The following is a 21,870-nucleotide window of genomic DNA, read 5'->3' on the forward strand; positions in this document are numbered from 1 at the left end:
TCTTTCCACTGAGCCACGCTGCTTCTCATAGTTCATAGTAATGAACAGCACAAGTTAGGAAATAATCAATCAGTGGTATTTATTGAGAGCAGCGTGGCTCAGTGGAAAGAGCCCGGGTTTGGGAGTCGGAGGTCATGGGTTCTAATCCTGCCTCCACCACTTGTCAGCTGTGTGACTTTAGGCAAGTCCCTTCACTTCTCTGGGCCTCAGTGACCTCATCTGTAAAATGGGGATTAAGACTTTGAGCCCCATATAGGACAACCTGATCACCTTGTATCCCCCCCAATGCTTAGAACAGTGCTTGGCACATAGTAAGCGCTTAAATACCATTGTTATTATTATTATTATTATTATTATTATTATTTTATCATCCATATATCATAGGAGAAGCAATGTGGCTCAATGGAAAGAGCACAGGTTTGGGAGTCAGAGGTCATGGGTTCTAACGCTGCCTCCACCACTTGTCAGCTGTGTGACTTTAGGCAAGTCACTTCACTTCTCTGGGCCTCAGTGACCTCATCTGTAAAATGGGGATTAAGACTGAGCCCCACGTGGGACAACCTGATCACCTTGTAGCCCCCCCAGCGCTTAGAACAGTGCTTCGCACATGGTAAGTGCTTAACAAAGGCAATCATTATTATTATTATTATCATCATCCACTGTTGGGTAGGGACCGTCTCTGTTTGTTGCCTAATTGTACTTTACAAGCGCTTAGTCCAGTGCTCTGCACTCAGTAAGCGTTCAATAAATAAGAGGAAATGAATGAATGTATATAGGCGACAGGAGAGTCGGGATTTGAGGGTGAAGGGCGAGGGAGAGGCCCCTGTGGCTTAGCATACAGAGAATAATAATAATAATGATGGCTCAGTGGAAAAGAGCGCGGGCTTTGGAGTCAGAGGTCATGGGTTCAAATTCCGCTCCGCCACTTGTTGGCTGTGTGACTTTGGGCAAGTCGCTTCGCTTCTCTGGGCCTCTGTTCCCTCATCTGTAAAATGGGGATGAAGACTGTGAGCCCCACGTGGGCTTCCCAGCGCTTAGAACAGTGCTTGCACATAGTAAGCGCTTAATAAATGCCATCATTACTATTATATTATTATCCTGGGACTCCCAAGGCCCTGGGTTCTAATCCCGCTCCTACCCCATCCGCTGTGTGACCTTGGACCAGTCACTTCCCCAGGCCCCAGGTCTTGCCTCTAAAATGGGGGTGAAACCTGTGAGCCCCAAGTGGGACAAGGACCGGCTCCAACCTGATCGGCTTGGATCTCCCCTGGCGCTCAGCACAGCGCCTGGCACATAGTAAGCGCTGAATCCCTCCCTCTCTCTGTCCTACTCCCTTCCCTTCCCCACAGCACTTGTGTCTATTTGTACATATTATTTATTTATTATTTATTTATTTATTTATTTACTATTATTATTATTATTTATTTACTATACTATTTATTTTATTAACGATGTTTATCTAACTTAGAACAGTGCCCAGCGCTTAGAACAGTGCTTTGCACACAGTAAGTGCTTAACAGATACCATCATTATTATATAACTCCAATTCTATTTATTCTGACGGTATTGACACCTGTCTACTTGTTTTGTTGGGTTGTCTGTCTCCCCCTTCTATCAATCAATCAATCAATCATATTTATTGAGCGCTTACTGTGTGCAGAGCACTGTACTAAGCGCTTGGGAAGTACAAGTTGGCAACATATAGAGACAGTCATCATCATCATCATCATCAATCGTATTTATTGAGCGCTTACTGTGTGCAGAGCACTGTACTAAGCGCTTGGGAAGTCCAAGTTGGCAACATATAGAGACAGTCCCTACCCAACAGTGGGCTTACCGTCTAAAACGGGGGGGATGAAGAGGGGGACGAGGGGGAGAGGAAGGGCCCCCCCGCCTTACCTCCTTCCCCTCCCCACAGCACCTGTATATATGGATATATGCTTGTATGGATTTATAATAATAATAATAATGGCATTTATTAAGCGCTTACTATGTGCAAAGCACTGTTCTAAGCGCTGAGGAGGTTACAATAATAATAATAATAATAATGATGGCATTTATTAAGCGCTTACTATGTGCATCTCTCCATCCCCCCCATCTTACCTCCTTCCCTTCCCCACAGCACCTGTATATATGGATATATGTTTGTATGGATTTATAATAATAATAATAATGGCATTTATTAAGTGCTTACTATGTGCAAAGCACTGTTCAAAGCGCTGAGGTTACAATAATAATAATAATAATAATAATGATTCTATTTTTTAAGCGCTTACTATGTGCATCTCTCCATCCCCCCATCTTACGCCCTTCCCTTCCCCACAGCACCTGCATATATGGATATATGTTTGTATGGATTTATAATAATAATAATAATAATAACATTTATTAAGCGCTTACTCTGTGCAAAGCACTGTTCTAAGCGCTGAGGAGGTTACAATAATAATAATAATAATAATAATAATAAGAATGGCATTTATTAAGCGCTTACTATGTGCATCTCTCCATCCCCCCATCTTACCTCCTTCCCTTCCCCACAGCACCTGCATATATGGATATATGTTTGTATGGATTTATAATAATAATAATAATAATGGCATTTATTAAGCGCTTACTATGTCCAAAGCACTGTTCTAAGCGCTGAGGAGGTTACAATAATAATAATAATAATAATAATGATAGCATTTATTAAGCACTTACTATGTGCATCTCTCCATCCCCCCCCATCTTACCTCCTTCCCTTCCCCACAGCACCTGTATATATGGATATATGTTTGTATGGATTTATAATAATAATGGCATTTATTAAGCGCTTACTATGTGCAAAGCACTGTTCTAAGCGCTGAGGAGGTTACAATAATAATAATAATAATAATAATAATGGCATTTATTAAGCGCTTACTATGTGCATCTCTCCAGCCCCCCATCTTACCTCCTTCCCTTCCCCACAGCACCTGTACATATGTATATATGCTCGTACATATTTATTACTCTATTTATTTTACTTGTACATATCTATTCTATTTATTTTATTTTGTTAGTATGTCTGCTTTTGTTCTCCGTCTCCCCCATTTAGACTGTGAGCCCACTGTTGGGTAGGGACCGTCTCTCTATGTTGCCAGCTTGTCCTTCCCAAGCGCTTAGTCCAGTGCTCTGCACACAGTAAGCGCTCAATAAATACGATTGATTGATGGCTTGATTGCAAAGCACCGTTACTCTATTTATTGATTTATTTTATTTGTACGTATTTCTTTTTAGACTGTGAGCCCACTGTTGGGTAGGGACTGTCTCTGTATGTTGCCACCTTGTACTTCCCAAGCGCTTAGTCCAGTGCTCTGCACACAGTAAGCGCTCAATAAATACGATTGATTGATTGATTTGATTTGATTCATTTGTTTTGTTGTCTGTCTCCCCCCCTTCTAGACCGTGAGCCCGCTGTTGGACGGGGCCCGCCTCTGGATGTTGCCACCCTGGACTTCCCAAGCGCTTAGTCCAATTAAGCGCTCAATAAATACGGTTGACTGAGTGACCCCAGGGACGGTCCCTGGCCCAACTGCGGATTCAGAGTGTAGAAGAGAGACCACCAAAGCGGGGGCGAGGGATCAATCAATCAATCGTATTTATTGAGCGTTTACTGTGTGCAGAGCGCTGTGCTAAGCGCTTGGGCATCTCTGAGAGCTCACCTCCTCCAGGAGGCCTTCCCAGACTGAGCCCTTTCCTTCCTCTCCCCCTCTTCCCCCTCTCCATCCCCCATCCTACCTCCTTCCCTTCCCCACAGCACCCGTATATATGTATATATGGTTGTACACATTTATTACTCTATTTATTTTACTTGTACATATCAATCAATCAATCGTATTTATTGAGCGCTTACTATGTGCAGAGCACTGTACTAAGCGCTTGGGAAGTACAAATTGGCAACACATAGAGACAGTCCCTACCCAACAGTGGGTTCACAGTCTAAAAGGGGGAGACAGAGAACAGAACCAAACATACCAACAAAATAAAATAGGATAGAAATGTACAAGTAAAATAAATAAATAAATATTATCCTATTTATTTTATTTTGTTGGTACGTTTGGTTTTGTTCTCTGTCTCCCCCCTTTTAGACTGTGAGCCCACTGTTGGGCAGGGACCGTCTCTATGTGTTGCCAATTTGGACTTCCCAAGCGCTTAGTCCAGTGCCCTGCACATAGTAAGCGCTCAATAAATACGATTGAGGATGATGACAAGTCGCTTGGGAAGGACAAGTCGGATGCCAGGGTTCCTCCGCCCACCTTGGGCGGGCCGAGCGGCCTTAAAGGGGGGAGGTGGGGCAGGGCGGCCTCAGTGGTGCCCGGCATCCATCCGAGCTATGGGCAGCAGGGCCTGGACTTTTCTGGTTCTGGTGCTGGGCCTGCCTGGGGTGAAGGCGGCCCCCTGCCCAATTCCCGGAGCCTGCAGCCCCCGCCGGCCCCTGGCCCAGCCCGGGCCCCTCCGCCCTGCCTTCGCCCTCCACTACGAGACCCGCTTCTTCCCCCAGAAGGTGGGTATGGGCGCCCCAAATCTGCCCAGGCCCCCCACCATGGGCACACCCCCCCCCGTCCCTTCCGTTTGGACTTCCCAAGCGCTCGGTCCAGTGCTCTGCACTCGGTAACCGCCCAATAAATACGACCGAATGAGTGGGAAAGGACCAACCCCCTCCCCGCCTCTGGAGGGGCCCCCCTGCCTTGAATCCTGGCCTTGCCCCCGGAGAGACCCCCCCTCATCTCTGGAAAAGGACCGGCCCCCGCCCCCCTTCAGGGAGGTCTCCCTGCCTCTGGTGGGGACCCCCTGCCTTGAATCCTGGCCCTGTCCCCGGAGAGACCCCCCTCATCCCTAGAAAAGGAGCGGCTCCCCCTCCCTCAGGGAGGTCTCCCTGCCTCTGGAGGGGACCCCCTGCCTTGAATCCTGGTCCTGCTCCCCGGAGAGACCCCTCTGTCCCCGGAGAGACCCCCCTCATCCCTAGAAAAGGACCGGCTCTCCCTCCTCAGGGAGGTCTCCCTGCCTCTGGAGGGGACCCCCTACCTTGAATCCTGGCCCTGCCCCCGGAGAGACCCCCCTCCATCTCTGGAAAAGGATCAACTCCCCCCCCCCCCCCCCAGGGAGGTCTCCCCGGCCTCTGGAGGGGATCCCCTGCCTTGACTCCTGGCCTGCCCCCCGAAGAGACCCCTCTGTCCCCGGAGAGACCCCCCTTATCTCTAGAAAAGGACCGGCTCTCCCTCCTCAGGGAGGTCTCCCTGCCTCTGGAGAGGACCCCCTACCTTGAATCCTGGTCCTGCCCACCGGAGAGACCCCTCTGTCCCCGGAGAGACCCCTCTGTCCCCGGAGAGACCCCCCCTCATCTCTGGAAAAGGACCAACTCCCTCCTCCCCCTCAGGGATTTCTTCCTGCCTCTGGAGGGGACCCCCCCCTGCCTTGAATCCTGGCCCTGTCCCCGGAGAGACCCCCTCATCCCTAGAAAAGGACCGGCTCTCCCTCCTCAGGGAGGTCTTCCTGCCTCTGGAGGGGACCCCCTGCCTTGAATCCTGGCCCTGCCCCCGGAGAGACCCCCCTCCATCCCTGGAAAAGGACCAACTCCCTCCTCCCCCTCAGGGAGGTCTCCCCTGCCTCTGGAGGGGATCCCCTGCCTTGACTCCTGGTCCTGCCCCCTGGAGAGACCCCTCCGTCCCCGGAGAGACCCCCCTCATCCCTAGAAAAGGACCGCTCTCCCTCCTCAGGGAGGTCTCCCTGCCTCTGGAGGGGATCCCCTGCCTTTACTCCAGGTCCTGCCCCGGGATCCCCTGCCTTTACTCCTGGTCCTGCCCCCCGGAGAGACCCCTGTGTCCCCGGAGAGACCCCCCTCATCCCTAGAAAAGGACCGGCTCCCCCTCCTCAGGGAGGTCTCCCTGCCTCTGGAGGGGACCCCTTGAATCCTGGTCCTGCCCCCCAGAGAGACCCCTGTGTCCCCGGAGAGACCCCCCTCATCTCTAGAAAAGGACCGGCTCCCCCTCCTCAGGGAGGTCTCCCTGCCTCTGGAGGGGACCCTCTGCCTTGACTATTGGTCTTGCCCCCAGAGAGACCCCTCTGTCCCCGGAGAGACCCCCCTCATCCCTGGAAAAGGACCAGCTCCCAGCCCCTCGGGAAGTTCCCCCTGCCTTGAATCCTGGCCCTACCACCGGAGAGACCCCTCTATCCCCTGATAGACCCCTCTGTCCCCCAAGAGACCCCCCCCCCCATCCCTGGAAGAGGATGGGCTCCCCCTCCCTGGGGAAGTCCCCCTGCTTCTGGAGGGACCCCCTGCCTTGAATCCTGGCCCTGCTTCCAGAGAGACCCTCCTGCCCCCAGAGAGACCCCCACCCCAGCTTGTCCCTAGAAGAAGACCAGCTCCCACCCCCGGGGAGGTCCCCCTGCCATCGGAGGGACCCCCTGCTTTGAATCTTGGCCCCTGCCCCTGGAGAGGCCCCTGCCCCTGGAGAGGCCCCTGGACTTTGTCCCCAGAGAGGCCTCCAGCCAGGCGCTATCTAACCCCTGTCCCCAGAGATGCCCCTCATTTCATCCTCTAACACTGCCCATCCCATAGAAGCAGGCCCACATCCAGCCCCTAGCTCCTACTCTGCCCTCCAACCCCCCCAAAACATGTCTGGGTGTCCCCAGCTTCCCTATAGAAACCTCAACTCCAGCCCACCCACTCCTTCCCCCTTCACAGAAGAAGGGCAGTGGTTATGTCAGGGGAGGGCCCATGGCGGATTAGCAAGTCACCCCATCCGTGGGACTTCCCCATTGAGGTTTTTCAGTTCTGGTTCTTCGGTGCTGCAGGATCTTCAGGATCCAAGTTTCATTCATTCATTCAATCGTATTTATTGAGCGCTTACTGTGTGCAGAGCACTGGACCAAGCGCTTGGGAAGTACAAATCGGCAACATATAGAAACGGTCCCTACCCAACAACGGACTCACAGTCTAGAAGTTTGCCTCAATTTGGGACAGGGCCTGGGGGTTTAGGTCCTGTTCTAGACTGTGAGCCCGTTTTTGGGTCTCCATATGTTGCCGACTTGTATTTCCCAAGCGCTCAGTACAGTGCTGTGCACACGGTAAGCGCTCAGTAAATACGATTGAATGAATGAATGGCAGGATGAAAGGGCATGAGCTGAAATTTGGAGAGGTGGGTGGGAATGGAAAGGAAGAGGAAAAAACTCACGCTACAGATCGGTATCTGATGCAGCTCACTGGAGTGGGGATGGAGGGAGAGAGAGAATAGGGTGGGTGGGCTCACACCCCCAGAATGACTCCTCTAGGAGGCTAGGTGGCTAAACCATCATCGTCATATGGAGCATTTGTTGCGCTGGGGGCAAACCACTGAGTGCTGCCTGCTGTCTAGAAGTTAATAATCAAGTAGAGAAGGGAGATCAGCAGGCATTGGCAAGTATTCAGTAGATGCAGAGCTACAAAAGATAAACAGCATGGTTGATAAAGCACAGACCTGGATTCTATTCTGGGCTCCATCACGTGTCTGCTGTGTGACCTTGGGCCAGTCACTTGACTTCTTGGTGCCTCAGTTACCTCATCTTTGAGAGCTCATCGCTACTGAGAACTCACCTCCTCCAGGAGGCCTTCCCAGACTGAGCCCCTTCCTTCCTCTCCCCGTCGTCCCCCTCTCCATCCCCCCCATCTTTCCTCCTTTCCTTCCCCACAGCACCTGTATATATGTATATATGTTTGTACATATTTATTACTCTATTTATTTATTTATTTTACTTGTACATATCTATTCTATTTATTTTATTTTGTTAGTATGTTTGGTTTTGTTCTCTGTCTCCCCTTTTTAGACTGTTGGGTAGGGACTGTCTCTATATGTTGCCAACTTGTACTTCCCAAGCGCTTAGTACAGTGCTCTGCACACAGTAAGCGCTCAGTAAATACGATTGATGATGATGATGATGATGAATAAATATTGATTGATTGATTGATCTTTAAAATGGGAAGCGAGTGTGAGACCCATGTGTCTAACTGATTAACCTGTGTCTACTCCAGGGCTTAGAGCAGTGCTTGGCACCTAGTAAGCGCTTAAAGAAGTACCATAATTATCATTATTGTGGATTGTTAATAATAAACTGACTCTGCCGCTTGTCAGCTGTGTGACTCTGGGCCAGTCGCTTCACTTCTCTGTGCCTCAGTTCCCTCATCTGTAAAATGGGGATGAAGACTGTGAGCCCCACATGGGACAATCTGATCACATTGTATCCTCCCCAGTGCTTAGAACAGTGCTAGACCGTGAGCCCACTGTTGGGTAGGGACCGTCTCTATATGTTGCCAACTTGTACTTCCCAAGCGCTTAGTACAGTGCTCTGCACACAGTAAGTGCTCAATAAATATGATTGATTGATTGATTGCTTTGCGCATAGTAAGCGCTTAACAAATGCCATAATAATAATAATAATAATAAACAGCACAAGTAAGGAAATAATCAGTGGTATTTATTGAGAGCAGCGTGGCTCAGTGGAAAGAGCCCGGGCTTGGGAGTCAGAGGTCGTGGGTTCAAATCCTGGCTCCGCCAGTTGTCAGCTGTGTGACTCTGGACAAGTCACTTCACTTCTCTGGGCCTCAGTTACCTCATCTGGAAAATGGGGATAAAGACTGTGAGCCCCACGTGGGACAACCTGATCACTTTGTAACCACCCCACAGTTTAGAACAATGCTTTGCACATAGTAAGCTTTTAAGAAATGCCATTATTATCATTATTATTATTGAGTGCTCACTGTGTGCAGAGTATTGTACTCTCCTAAATGCTTAGGACAATACAACTGAGTTGGCAGACAAAGTCCTGCCCACAGTGAGCTTATAATCTAGGGGGGTATTTACATGTATAGGATACAGTGGGCTAAGGTGACCAATTAGTCAGGGAAGGTCTCCTGAAGGAGGTGTCCCTTTTTAGGGCGACTTTGAAGGAGAAGAGAGGCTTGATTTGGCATTCATTCATTTGTATCTGAGTGCTTACTGTGTGCAAAGCAATCAATCAATCGTATTTATTGAGCGCTTACTGTGTGCAGAGCACTGTACTAAGCGCTTGGGAAGTATAAGCTGGCAACATATAGAGACAGTCCCTACCCAACAGTGGGCTCACAGTCTAAGCGGGGGAGACAGACAACAAAACCAAACATACTAACAAAATAAAATAAATAGAATAGGTACAAGTAAAATAAAATAAAATAAAAAGCAAGGTACTAAGCGCTTGGGAGAGTACAGTATAACGACAAACAGACACAGTCCCTGCCCTCAGCGAGCTCACATTTAGAGGCATTGCTTAAAGGGGAGGGTATTCTGGGTTTGGGGGGAAAAGTGTAAGCGGTGGCTATTTATTTTTTTTCTTCAATTGCACCCTCAATTTTTTTGTTTAGATTACTCCATTTCCCCCTACCTGCAATCTATTTTAGTTTTTGTCTTTAGGTTGCAAGCTTCTCGAGGGCAGGGATCAGATCTACTCACTATTGTACTCTTTCCGGTGTGTGGTAGAGTGCTCTGCACAGAGTAAATGCTCCAAGAGCTCTCTCGGCGTTTCTGAGCAGTATTCAGAATTTCAAGACAAATGGAGAAGCAGCGTGGCCTAATGGAAAGAGCTTGGGCGTTGGAGTCGGAAGTCCTGGCTTCGAATTCCAGCTCCACCACGTGCCTGCTCTGTGACTTTGGCCGGTCACTTGACTTCTCTGTGCCTCAGTTCCCTCAACTGTAAAAGTGGAGATTAAGACTGAGCCCCGCGTGAGACGTGGACCGCGTCCAACCTGATTAGCGTGTATCCACCCCAGCGCTTAGTTCAGTGCCTGGCACACGGCGCTTAACAGGGCACGGGCTTTGGAGTCAGAGGTCATGGGTTCAAATTCCACCTCCGCCAATTGCCAGCTGGGTGACTTTGGGCAAGTCACTTCACTTCTCTGGGCCTCAGTTACCTCATCTGGAAAATGGGGATTTAGACTGTGAGCCCCCCGTGGGACAACCTGATCACCTTGTTACCTCCCCGGAGCTTAGAACAGTGCTCTGCACATAGTAAGTTCTTACTAAATGCCATCATTATTATTATTATTATTAATAAACACTATTCAAAAAACAAAGAAGGCTGTCAGGGGCCTCCATAATGTCTCCCAGCAGCACTGGCCATTTTTCAGATGAAGGGAAAAGCAAAGTAATAATAATAATAATAATAATAATTTTGGTATTTGTTAAGTGCTTACTATGTGCAAAGCACTGTTCTAAGCGCCGGGGAGGATACAAGGTGATCGGGTTGTCCCACGTGGGGCTCACAAACTTACTCCCCATTTTACAGCTGAGGTAACTGAGGCCCAGAGAAGTTAAGTGACTTGCCCAAAGTCACATAGCTGACAAGCAGAGGAGCCGGGATTTGAACCCATGACCTCTGACTCCCAAGGCCCTGTTCTTTCCACTGAGCCACGCTGCTTCTCTACATAAAGGAATACATAAAGACATAGTATTGTAAAGCCCTACTAAGTTGTCAGTGGCGTAAAGATTCCTTTCTTTTTTCCCCCCCTCAAGTAATGAGATTTGGCATCAGGGCAGGCTTTGATATGTTTTTCTAATCATCACGGTGATTTGGCAAGCATCACGGTGATTTAATAACCTAATTTCAACAAGAAACTACCATCCAAACAATACCCCTTGTTCAGCAGAGAGGAAAGTGAGGAAGTACTTGTTAGTGTCAGTCAGTGAATTTTTATTTTTATGCACTGTGTACCCCAGGTCACGGCGCAGACACCCTCTTTAGAATAAACTGTCGGAAATCACCGCTTCCTCGGCACTGATGACCTCTTCCTTGCTGGGCGACTCAAGGCAGAGATAACAACCACCTTCTTCCCGGCAAAGGATGTTTCCTCCCTTGTGAACCACCAGTGTTGATAATAATAATAATATATAATAATATTTATCAATAGTATAATAATACAATATAATAACATTTATTAATAGTAATATTAATAATATTTATTAAGCACTCAGTGAGTGCGATGCACTGTACTAAGCACTTGGGAAGCACACAACAAAGAAGTGGCATGTTCCCTGCCTAATAGGAGCTTACACTCTGATAATCTTGAATCTACCCCAGTGCTTAGTACAGTGCTTGGCGCGGAGCCTGTACTTAAATCTCACCAATTATTATTACCACGGAGGAGACGTAAAAAATATTTACAAATAATGGAATGTGCAATTGAATAAATATGAAAGTGCTGGAGATGAGTATAAATAAGTGCCAGAAATGACTTAGGGGGCTGCGAATTAATCACAGGCTTAATTGGGAATTAAGCACAGGACTGTTAGTGAGGAGACCCCATTCTAATCACGACTCTGCCGCTTAATAATAATAAGTAATAAGATAATCTTGAATCTACCCCAGTGCTTAGTACAGTGCTTGGCGCGGAGCCTGTACTTAAATCTCACCAATTATTATTACCACGGAGGAGACGTAAAAAATATTTACAAATAATGGAATGTGCAGTTGAATAAACATGAAAGTGCCGGAGATGAGTATAAATAAGTGCTAGAAATAACTTAGGGGGCTGGGAATTAATCACAGGCTTAATTGGGAATTAAGCACAGGACTGTTAGTGAGGAGACCCCATTCTAATCACGACTCTGCCACTTAATAATAATAAGTAATAAGATAATCTTGAATCTACCCCAGTGCTTAGTACAGTGCTTGGCGCGGAGCTGTACTTAAATCTCACCAATTATTATTACCACGGAGGAGACGTAAAAAATATTTACAAATAATGGAATGTGCAACTGAATAAATATGAAAGTGCCGGAGATGAGTATAAATAAGTGCTAGAAATGACTTAGGGGGCTGGGAATTAATCACAAGCTTAATTGGGAATTAAGTACGGGACTGTTAGTGAGCAGACCCCATTCTAATCACGACTCTGTCACTTAATAATAATAATAGCATTTATTAAGCACTTACTATGTGCAAAGCACTGTTCTAAGCGCTGGGGAGGTTAACAAGGTGATCAGGTTGTCCCAGTCTTCATCCCCATTTTACAGATGAGGTAACTGAGGCCCAGAAAAGTGAAGTGACTTGCCCAAAGTCACACAGCTGATAAGTGGTGGAGCCGGGATTTGAACCCATGACCTCTGACTCCAAAGCCTGGGCTCTTTCCGCTGAGCCACGCTGCTTCTGCGGTCTGCTGTGTGACCTTGGACAGGTCACTTCACTTCTCTGTGCCTCAGTTTCCTCATCTGTAAATTGGGGATTAAATTCCTTTCCTCCGTCCCCCATTGACTGTGAGCCCCATGAGGGTCAGGGACCTCTTCTGGTCTGATTGAATTGTCTCCACCCCAACTCTTAGCACAGTGCATGCACATTGTAAGCATTTAACAGATACCCCACAGTGTTTAAGTGCTTAATAAATGCCATTATTATTATTATTATTATTTAAGTGATCGGGGAGAGCTTGGGGTTAGGGGGTTGTTTGGCGAGAGAACTAAAGGACTGAGGAAGAGGGAGAAGAAGAAAATCAGGTGATATAACATCTTCGCTCTGCTTGCCCTGAATTATGTCCAGAAACCTTGCTCAGAGCCCAGCTCATTCATTCATTCCAACGCTTAGAACAGTGCTTCGCACATAGTAAGCGCTTAACAAATGTCATCATTATTATTCATTCGATAGTATTTACTGTGTGCAAAGCATTGTAGTAAGCACTTGGCACCATCATCATCATCGTCAATCGTATTTATTGAGCGCTTACTGTGTGCTATACTATACTAAGCGTATACTTGTACTTCCCAAGCGCTTACTACAGTGCTCTGCACACAGTAAGCGCTCAATAAATATGATTGAATGAATAATAATAATAATAATGATATTTGTTAAGTGCTTACTATGTGCAAAGCACTGTTCTAAACGCTGGAGAGGTAACAAGGTGATCAGGTTGTCCCAAAAGGGGCTCACAGTCTTAATCCCCATTTTACGGATGAGGTAACGTAGAAAGCACTGTACTAAGCGCTGGGGAGGTAACAAGGTGATCAGGTTGTCCCAAAGGGGGCACACAGTCTTAATCCCCATTTTACAGATGAGGTAACTGAGGCCCAGAGAAGTTAAGTGACTTGCCCAAAGTCACACAGCTGACAATTGGCAGACTCGGGATTTGAACTCCAAAGGCCGGGCTCTTTCCACTGATCCATGGAAGTATGGCACTTAATAATAATAATAATAATGGCATTTATTAAGCGCTTACTATGTGCAAAGCACCGTTCTAAGTGCTGGGGAGGTAACAAGGTGATCAGGTTGTCCCAAAGGGGGCTCACAGTCTTAATCCCCATTTTACACATGAGATAACTGAGGCACAGAGAAGTGAATTGACTTGCCCAAAGTCACCCAGCTGACAATTGGCAGACCCGGGATTTGAACCCATGACCTCTTACTCCAAAGTCTGGGCTCTTTCCACTGAGCCATGGAAGTATGGCACTTAATGAGTTGCCTGGTGTCATTTCAGCGCTTAGAACAGGGCTTTGCACATAGTAAGCGCTTAATAAATGCCATCATTATTATTTCCAGAGTGGGAAGTTGGTGTCCCTGAACACCCTAATTAACAAAAGATCTGTTCAGACCCTCCCAAGCCATTGGATGCATTCCACTAATTTGTTAATTAACCTTTCGTTAGGCTGCATTCCACTGATTTGTTAATTAACCTTTCATTAGGGTGTGTGTATGTGTGTTTGGGCGTGCTGATGTGAATGATACTGGTTGCTCTCTTTTCGCCTCGGCCTTTCCATTGAGTAGCAGCGTGGCTCAGTGGAAAGAGCCCAGCCTTGGGAGTCAGAGGTCGTGGGTTCAAATCCCGACTCTGCCACTTGTCTGCTGTGTGGCCTTGGGTAAGTCACTTCACTTCTCTGGGCCTCAGTTCCGTCATCTCTAAAATGGGGATGAAGACTGTGAGCCCCATGTGGGACCCTCTGATTATCTTGTATCTACCCCAGTGCTCTCCATCCCCCCATCTTACCTCCTTCCCTTCCCCACAGCACCTGTATATATGTTTGTACATATTTATTACTCTATTTATTTTACTTGTACATATCTATTCTATTTATTTTATTTTGTTAGTATGTTTTGGTTTTGTTCTCTGTCTCCCCCTTTTTAGACTGTGAGCCCACTGTTGGGTAGGGACTGTCTCTATATGTTGCCAACTTGTACTTCCCAAGCGCTTAGTACAGTGCTCTGCACACAGTAAGCGCTCAATAAATGCGATTGATTGATTGATTGCTTAGAACAGTGCTCGGCACATAGTAAGCGCTTAACAAATACCATTATTATTATTCTCAATCAATCGTATTTATTGAGTGCTTACTGTGTGCAGAGTGGGCCGTGGGCCGGCATAATAATAATTATTATTATGATTGTCTTTCCACACTGTCACCCTTCTCTGTGTTGGCATGAGCAATCGAGGGGTAGTAATAATTGTAATATTTGTTTAGCAGCTAAAGCGGCCAGTGAAGCTAATCCCAAAATAGGGGAAACCCAGATTCTGGGAGGGGAAGATTCTGGTCTGTCCCCCTGCTCACCGCCCCCTCACATACCATTGTTTTAATAATAGTAATAATAATAGTATTTGTTAAGCACTTACTATGTGCCAAGCACTGTTCTAAACTCTGGGGGGATACAAGGTGATCAGGTTGTCACAATCTTAATCCCCATTTTACAGATGAGGTCACTGAGGCCCAGAGAAGTTGTGGCTTGCCCAAAGTCACACAGCTGCCAAGTTCATTCATTCAGCCATTCAGTAGCATTCATTGAGCGCTTACTGGGTGCAGAGCACCTAACTAAGCGCTTGGGAAGTCCAAGTTGGCAACATATAGAGATGGTCCCTACCCAACAGCGGGCTCACAGTCTAGAAGGGGGTGGCAGAGCCGAGATTAGAACCCATGACCTCTGACTCCCAACCCCGGGGTCTTTCCGCTGGGCCACGCTGCTTCTCTAAGCAGCAGTTTAAACCGTTTATCCTCAGCGCAAAAGCACTGAAGAGAGGGTCTGTGAAAAATAGGAAATGAACACATAGCTGCCTATGGCCTGGACCACCTTCTAACTAGAGGCTATAAAACCCCGCAGTTGTCATCATCATCATCATCATCAATCGTATTTATTGAGCGCTTACTATGTGCTGAGCACTGTACTAAGCGCTTGGGAAGTACAAATTGGCAACACATAGAGACAGTCCCTACCCAACAGTGGGCTCACAGTCTAAAAGGGGGAGACAGAGAACAAAACCAAACATACTAACAAAATAAAATAAATAGAATAGCTATGTACAAGTAAAATAAATAAATAGAGTAATAAATATGTACAAACATATATACATATGTACAGGTGCTGTGGGGAAGGGAAGGAGGTAAGATGGGGGGGATGGAGAGGGGGACGAGGGGGAGAGGAAGGAAGGGGCTCAGTCTGTCAAGGGAGCAGAGCTGGCTTTCCATAAACCGGGACACACGGCTCACATAATAATAATAATAATGATAATAATGGCATTTATTAAGCGCTTACTGTGTGCAATGCACTGTTCTTCCTTAGAAAAGTCTGGTTGCAGTTGCTGGTCTTTAGAGAAGTGATCCACTGGGAAGAAAGGTGGGTCATGGCCGGGGACGGGTCTACCAACTCTTCCAAGTGCTTAGTATGATGATTTGTGCGCAATCAATACTATAGATTGATGGATTGTGAACAGAGGCCTTGCGGTGCTGATTTTTCATCATCATCAATCGTGTTTATTGAGCGCTTACTATGTGCAGAGCACTGTACTAAGCACTTGGGAAGTACAAATTGGCAGCACATAGAGACAGTCCCTACCCAACAGTGGGCTCACAGTCTAAAAGGGGGAGACAGAGAACAAAACCAAACATACCAACAAAATAAAATAAATAGGATAGATACGTACAAGTAAAATAAATAAATAAATAGAGTAATAAATATGTACAACCATATATACATATATACAGGTGCTGTGGGGAAGGGAAGGAGGTAAGATGAGGGGATGGAGAGGGGGACGAGGGGGAGAGGAAGGAAGGGGCTCAGTCTGGGAAGGCCTCCTGGAGGAGGCCTTTCTTTAGGAGGTTGCTTAATACAGTATTAACTTCTACTCTAGAAATGTGTATCCTCGTTGCTGAATTTAAGGGTGAAGCCACTGAATGGAAACAGGGGTGGAGACAAGCAAATTGAATATACACCTGTATATATGTTTGTGTGTATTTATTACTCTATTTTACTTGTACATATCTATTCTATTTATTTTAGTTTGTTAATATGTTTTGTTCTCTGTCTCCCCCTTCTAGACTGTGAGCCCACTGTTGGGTAGGGACCGTCTCTAGATGTTGCCAACTTGGACTTCCCAAGCGCTTAGTCCAGTGCTCTGCACACAGTAAGCGCTCAGTAAATACGATTGATTGATTGATTGAATGCAGTTCCTGTCCCACATGGGGCTCACCGTCTTAATCCTCGTTTTGCAGATGAAGTAACTGAGGTACTGAGAAGTGAAATGGGGATTAAGGGGGATGAAGACTGTGAGCCCCACGCGGGACAACCTGATCACCTTGTAACCTCCCCAGCGCTTAGGACAGTGCTTTGCACATAGTAAGTGCTTAACAAATGCCATTTACCCAGCACTTAGAAGAGTGCTTTGCACATAGTAAGTGCTTAACAAATAAAAAAAAAAAAAAAAGTGACGCATCTTGCCCGGTGTCACACGGCGGACGAGTGGCGGAGCTGGGATTAGAACCCAGGCCCTTCTGAATCCCAGGACTGCGCTCTATCAGCTCCTTGGGGGCAGAAACTCCTCATCTGTTGTACTTTCCCACGCTCCTAGCACAGTAGATGCCCAATAAATTCGATCGATTGAATTGTGAAGCCTGTGAGTGAGGCACTTTCCAGGCCTCAGGTCTCTTCTGGTCAGATTTTGATGAGGATGGAGAGGTTTCTATATGCAGAGCAATATGCTAAGGTGAGTAGAGTATAACAGAGTTAGTAGACAAGTTCCCTACCCTAAAAGAACTGTACAAATTAAATCTCCATAGAAGCAAACCTTCCGATGGTCCTCGGGGAGAATCCAAATTACCCGAGTGGATCTCCGGACTCCTAATCCAAAACGGCGTTCCGCCCGTAACCTCCCGAGTAGGCCTCACACTGGCTCTTGCGCAAATAATTCACTTTGGCCTGGAAAACCAGTCAGCCGGGCTAGTTTAGACGGAGCTGAGGCAAGCGAGACGCACTTGCCATTTGAGGCAGGATGACTCAGGAACTCCCACTTCTTCCCTACGACAGCCCGGAGACCCTCTCACCAAGCCACTCTGGAATCAAGCCATACCCTCTAGCCGCTGACAGAAATTCCCCTTGACCTTCGGGAACCATCAACACTCCCTCTACCAGATTGTCCTTTTTAGGGCTGCTCTTCAGAGATAGCAATTTAACACCAAAGGGAAGGCCATCGTGATTTTACAACCCTGGTTCCGATCCTGTGCTTAGATCTTTGGCTCTACTGAGGATATCCTCTTCCCTTCCCGTATCTTTTTCCAGTGGCATTACCATCCAGACAGGATGAGCACCAGAACAATAAGGGAGATGGTGGGAGGGTTTTTTGTTTTTTTTTAAACAAGAAAAAAAATCCCTCAAGGCTGTCGGTCCGTGGAATTAATTTTGTTGGTTTGGCTTTCCATCATCGGAAGGTTTGCTTCTATGGAGATTTATTTTGTACTGTTTCAAGACAGTTCTTTTAGGGTAGGGAACTTGTCTACTAACTCTGTTATACCCACCCAAGCACTTAGTATATTGCTCTGCATATAGAAACCGCTCCACAAATATGATTGATTTAAAGCAAATTAATTTCCCAGTGGGAATGCAAAAATATCAAAAATAAACCCTACGCAGAGGAAGCTCTGTATTGTCTCTCTCTGGAATCAGAGATGGAGATGGAAACTGTTCTGACTGGGTTCCGGGACTGTCTTGCTACCCTGTTCATTCATTCAATCATATTTATTGAGCGCTTACCGTGTGCAGAGCACTGTACTAAGCGCTTGGGAAGTACAAGTTGTTGGGGACTTTGCATTGTGATAGGCGTAAATTCTCAATCAATCAATTAATTGTAATTATTGAACACTTTGTGCAGAGAACTATTTGGGAGAGCACCACACAGAAGAGTTGGTTGACATATTCCCTGCCCACAAGGAGGTTACAGCCTAGAGGGGGTTGGACACAGTCCATGTCCCTCATAATACTACTAATAATAATAATAATGGCATTTATTAAGCTCTTACTATGTGCAAAGGACTGTTCTAAGCACTGGGGGGGATACAGGGTGATCAGGTTGTCCCATGTGGGGCTCACAGTCTTCATCCCCATTTTACAGATGAGGTCACTGAGGCTCAGAAAATAATAATAATAATAATAATGGCATTTATTAAGTGCTTACTATGTGCAAAGTACTATTCTAAGTGCTGGAGGGGGGGATACAAGGTGATCAAGTTGTCCCACGTGGGGCTCACAGTCTTCATCCCCATTTTACAGATGAGGTCACTGAGGCTCAGAAAATAATAATAATAATAATAATAATGGCATTTATTAAGTGCTTACTATGTGCAAAGTACTATTCTGAGTGCTGGGGGGGGATACAAGGTCATCAGGTTGTCCCACGTGGGGCTCACAGTCTTCATCCCCATTTTACAGATGAGGTCACTGAGGCTCAGAAAATAATAATAATAATAATGGCATTTATTAAGTGCTTACTATGTGCAAAGTACTATTCTAAGTGCTGGGGGGGGATAAAAGGTGATCAGGTTATCCCACGTGGGGCTCACAGTCTTCACCCCCATTTTACAGATGAGGCCACTGAGGCTCAGAGAAGTTAAATGACTCGCCCAGGGTCACACAGCAGACACGTGGCGAAGCCGCGATTCGAACCCATGCCCTCTGGCTCCCAAACCCGTGCTCTTTCCCCTGAGCCTCGCTGCTTCTTCACATGAGGCTGTCTTCCATTTCCCTCCTCTGCCCCAGCCTGTGAAGCCAGTTTAGATTAGCATTGCTCAGTGCTAGTGAGCTGACATCATTCCAAGGCCTCATTCGTTTTTTGTTGTTTGTTTGGTTTAAATGGGATTTAAGTGCTTATTTTGTGCCAGGTACTGTACAAAGCTCTGGGGTAGATAGAAGCTAATCAGGTTGGACACAATCCTCATCCCCCTCGGTGCTCACGACTTGCCCAAGGTCACAAAGCAAACAATATTGGTGCTCTCGTCTTGTCCTCTGATGTTGAGTATAATAATAATAATAATAATAATAATAATGGAATTTATTAAGCACTTACTATGTGCCAAGCACTGTTCTAAGCACTGGGAAGGTTACAGGGTGATCAGGTTGTCCCACGTGGGGCTCACATTAATCCCCATTTTCCAGATGAGGGAACTGAGTCCCAGAGAAGTGAAGTGACTTGCCCCAAGTCACACAGCTGACAGTTGGCGGAGCCGGGATTTGAACCCGTGACCTCTGACTCCAAAGTCCGTGCTCTTTCCACTGAGCCACGCTGCTTCTCGGTGAAGTGACTTGCCCAAAGTCACGCAGTTGACAGGTGGCGGAGCCGGGATTTGAACCCGTGACCTCGGACTCCCAAGCCCCGGCTCTTTCCACTGAGCCACGCTGCTTCTGAGTGAAGTGACTTGCCCAAAGTCACGCAGTTGACAAGTGGCGGAGCCAGAATTTGAACCCATGACCTCGGACTCCCAAGCCCCGGCTCCTTCCACTGAGCCACGCTGCTTCTCTCCGTATGAGAAGTAGAAACGGGCAAGTCATGTAACTCCTCTGTGCCTCAGTTTCTTCCTTTGTAAAATGGGGGCTCACTACCTGTTCTCCTTCAAACTTATATATATATATATATATATGTATATATGTCTGTACATATTTATTACTCTATTTATTTTACTTGTACATATCTATTCTTTTAGACTGTGAGCCCACTGTTGGGTAGGGACTGTCTCTATATGTTGCCAACTTGTACTTCCCAAGTGCTTAGTACAGTGCTCTGCACACAGTAAGCGCTCAATAAATACGATTGATTGATTCTATTTATTTTATTTTGTTAGTATGTTTGGTTTTGTTCTCTGTCTCCCCCTTTTAGACTGTGAGCCCACCGTTGGGTCGGGACCGTCTCTACATGTTGCCAACTTGTACTTCCCAAGCGCTTAGTACAGTGCTCTGCACACAGTAAGCGCCCAATAAATACGATTGATTGATTGATTGATTGATTAGACCCTGAGTCCCATGGGGACCAGGAACTGTGTCAGACCTGATTATCTCTTCTTTTCTCTCCCCCTCGTCCCCCTCTCCATCCCCCCGTCTTACCTCCTTCCCTTCCCCACAGCACCTGTATATATGTATATATGGTTGTACATATTTATTACTCTATTTATTTATTTATTTATTTATTTTACTTGTACATTTCTATCCTACTTATTTTATTTTGTTGGTATGTTTGGTTCTGTTCTCTGTCTCCCCCTTTTAGACTGTGAGCCCACTGTAGGGTAGGGACTGTCTCTATGTGATGCCAATTTGTACTTCCCAAGCGCTTAGTACAGTGCTCTGCACATAGTAAGCGCTCAATAAATACGATTGATTGATTGATTGATTGATTGATCTCATATCTGCCCTAGGGCTCAGTACAGCGCTTGGCACATGAGCCCGTTGTTGGGTAGGTACCGACTCTATACGTTGCCAACTTATACTTCCCAAGCGCTTAGTCCAGTGCTCTGCACGCAGTAAGCGCTCAATAAATACGATTGAATGAATAGGAAGTGTTGAAATATCCCAATTATTATTCTGATCCATCAGTGATATTGTGCGGCAGATGAAATTCATTCATCTGCATTCAGTCACCCGCATTTATTGAGCACTTGCTGTGTGGAAATTGCTCTTCTAGTCACTTGGGAAAGTACAGTCGAAGGGAAAGACACGATTACCGCCCGCTTTTGAGGAGATTCCAACCTTACGGACCGGAGGCACAGTTTCTTCATTCCTTGTTAATAATCCGCCCAGTTTGTGTTCACTTAGATAATAATAATAATAATAATAATAATAATAATAATAATAATAAGCATTTGTTAAGCGCTTACTATGTGCAAAGCACTGTTCTGAGCGCTGGGGAGGATACAGGGTGATCAGGTTGTCCCACGTGGGGCTCACAGTCTTAATCCCCATTTTCCAGATGAGGTAACTGAGGCCCAGAGAAGTTAAGTGAGAAGCAGCGTGGCTCAGTGGAGAAGAGCCCGGGCTTTGGAGTCAGACGTCATGGGTTCAAATCCCAGCTCCGCCATATGTCAGCTGGGTGACTTTGGGCAAATCGCTTAACTTCTCCGGGCCTCAGTTCCCTCATCTGTAAAATGGGGATGAAGACTGGGAGCCCCCTGTGGGACTACCTGATCACCTTGTAACCTCCCCAGCGCTTAGAACAGTGCTTTGCACATAGTAAGTGCTTAATAAATGCCATCATTATTATTATTATTATTAAATGACTTGCCCAAGATCACACAGCAGACGTGGCGGAGTCGGATTCGAACCCATGACCCCTGACTCCAAAGCCGGGGCTCTTTCCACTGAGCCACGCTGCTTCTCTCAAAAATAATGGCATTTATTAAGTGCTTACTATGTGCAGAGCACTGTTCTAAGCGCTGGGGAGGTTACAGGGAGATCAGGTTGTCCCATGGGGGGCTCACGGTCTTAATCCCCATTTTACAGATGGGGGAACCAAGGCACAGAGAAGTGACTTGCCCACAGTCACACAGCTGACAATTGGCAGAGCCGGGATTCGAACCCATGACCTCTGACTCCAAAGCCCGTGCTCTTTCCACTGAG

General features: G+C 46.7%; 1 protein-coding gene across 1 annotated transcript in view; it reads left to right on the forward strand.

Annotated features, from left to right (window-relative positions):
- Window positions 1-4,342: 4,342 nt before the first annotated feature.
- The window catches only part of LOC119941396 (prolylcarboxypeptidase), a 52,732-nt gene continuing 35,204 nt past the window's right edge, over window positions 4,343-21,870 (forward strand). The window contains exon 1 of the mRNA XM_038761818.1: window positions 4,343-4,525. Coding sequence (XP_038617746.1) covers window positions 4,355-4,525 — 171 coding nt within the window. The 5' untranslated portion in view covers window positions 4,343-4,354. The remainder of the gene's footprint in view (window positions 4,526-21,870) is intronic.

This window comes from Tachyglossus aculeatus, chromosome 20 (assembly GCF_015852505.1).
Source record: "Tachyglossus aculeatus isolate mTacAcu1 chromosome 20, mTacAcu1.pri, whole genome shotgun sequence".
Taxonomy (NCBI): Eukaryota; Metazoa; Chordata; class Mammalia; order Monotremata; family Tachyglossidae; genus Tachyglossus; species Tachyglossus aculeatus.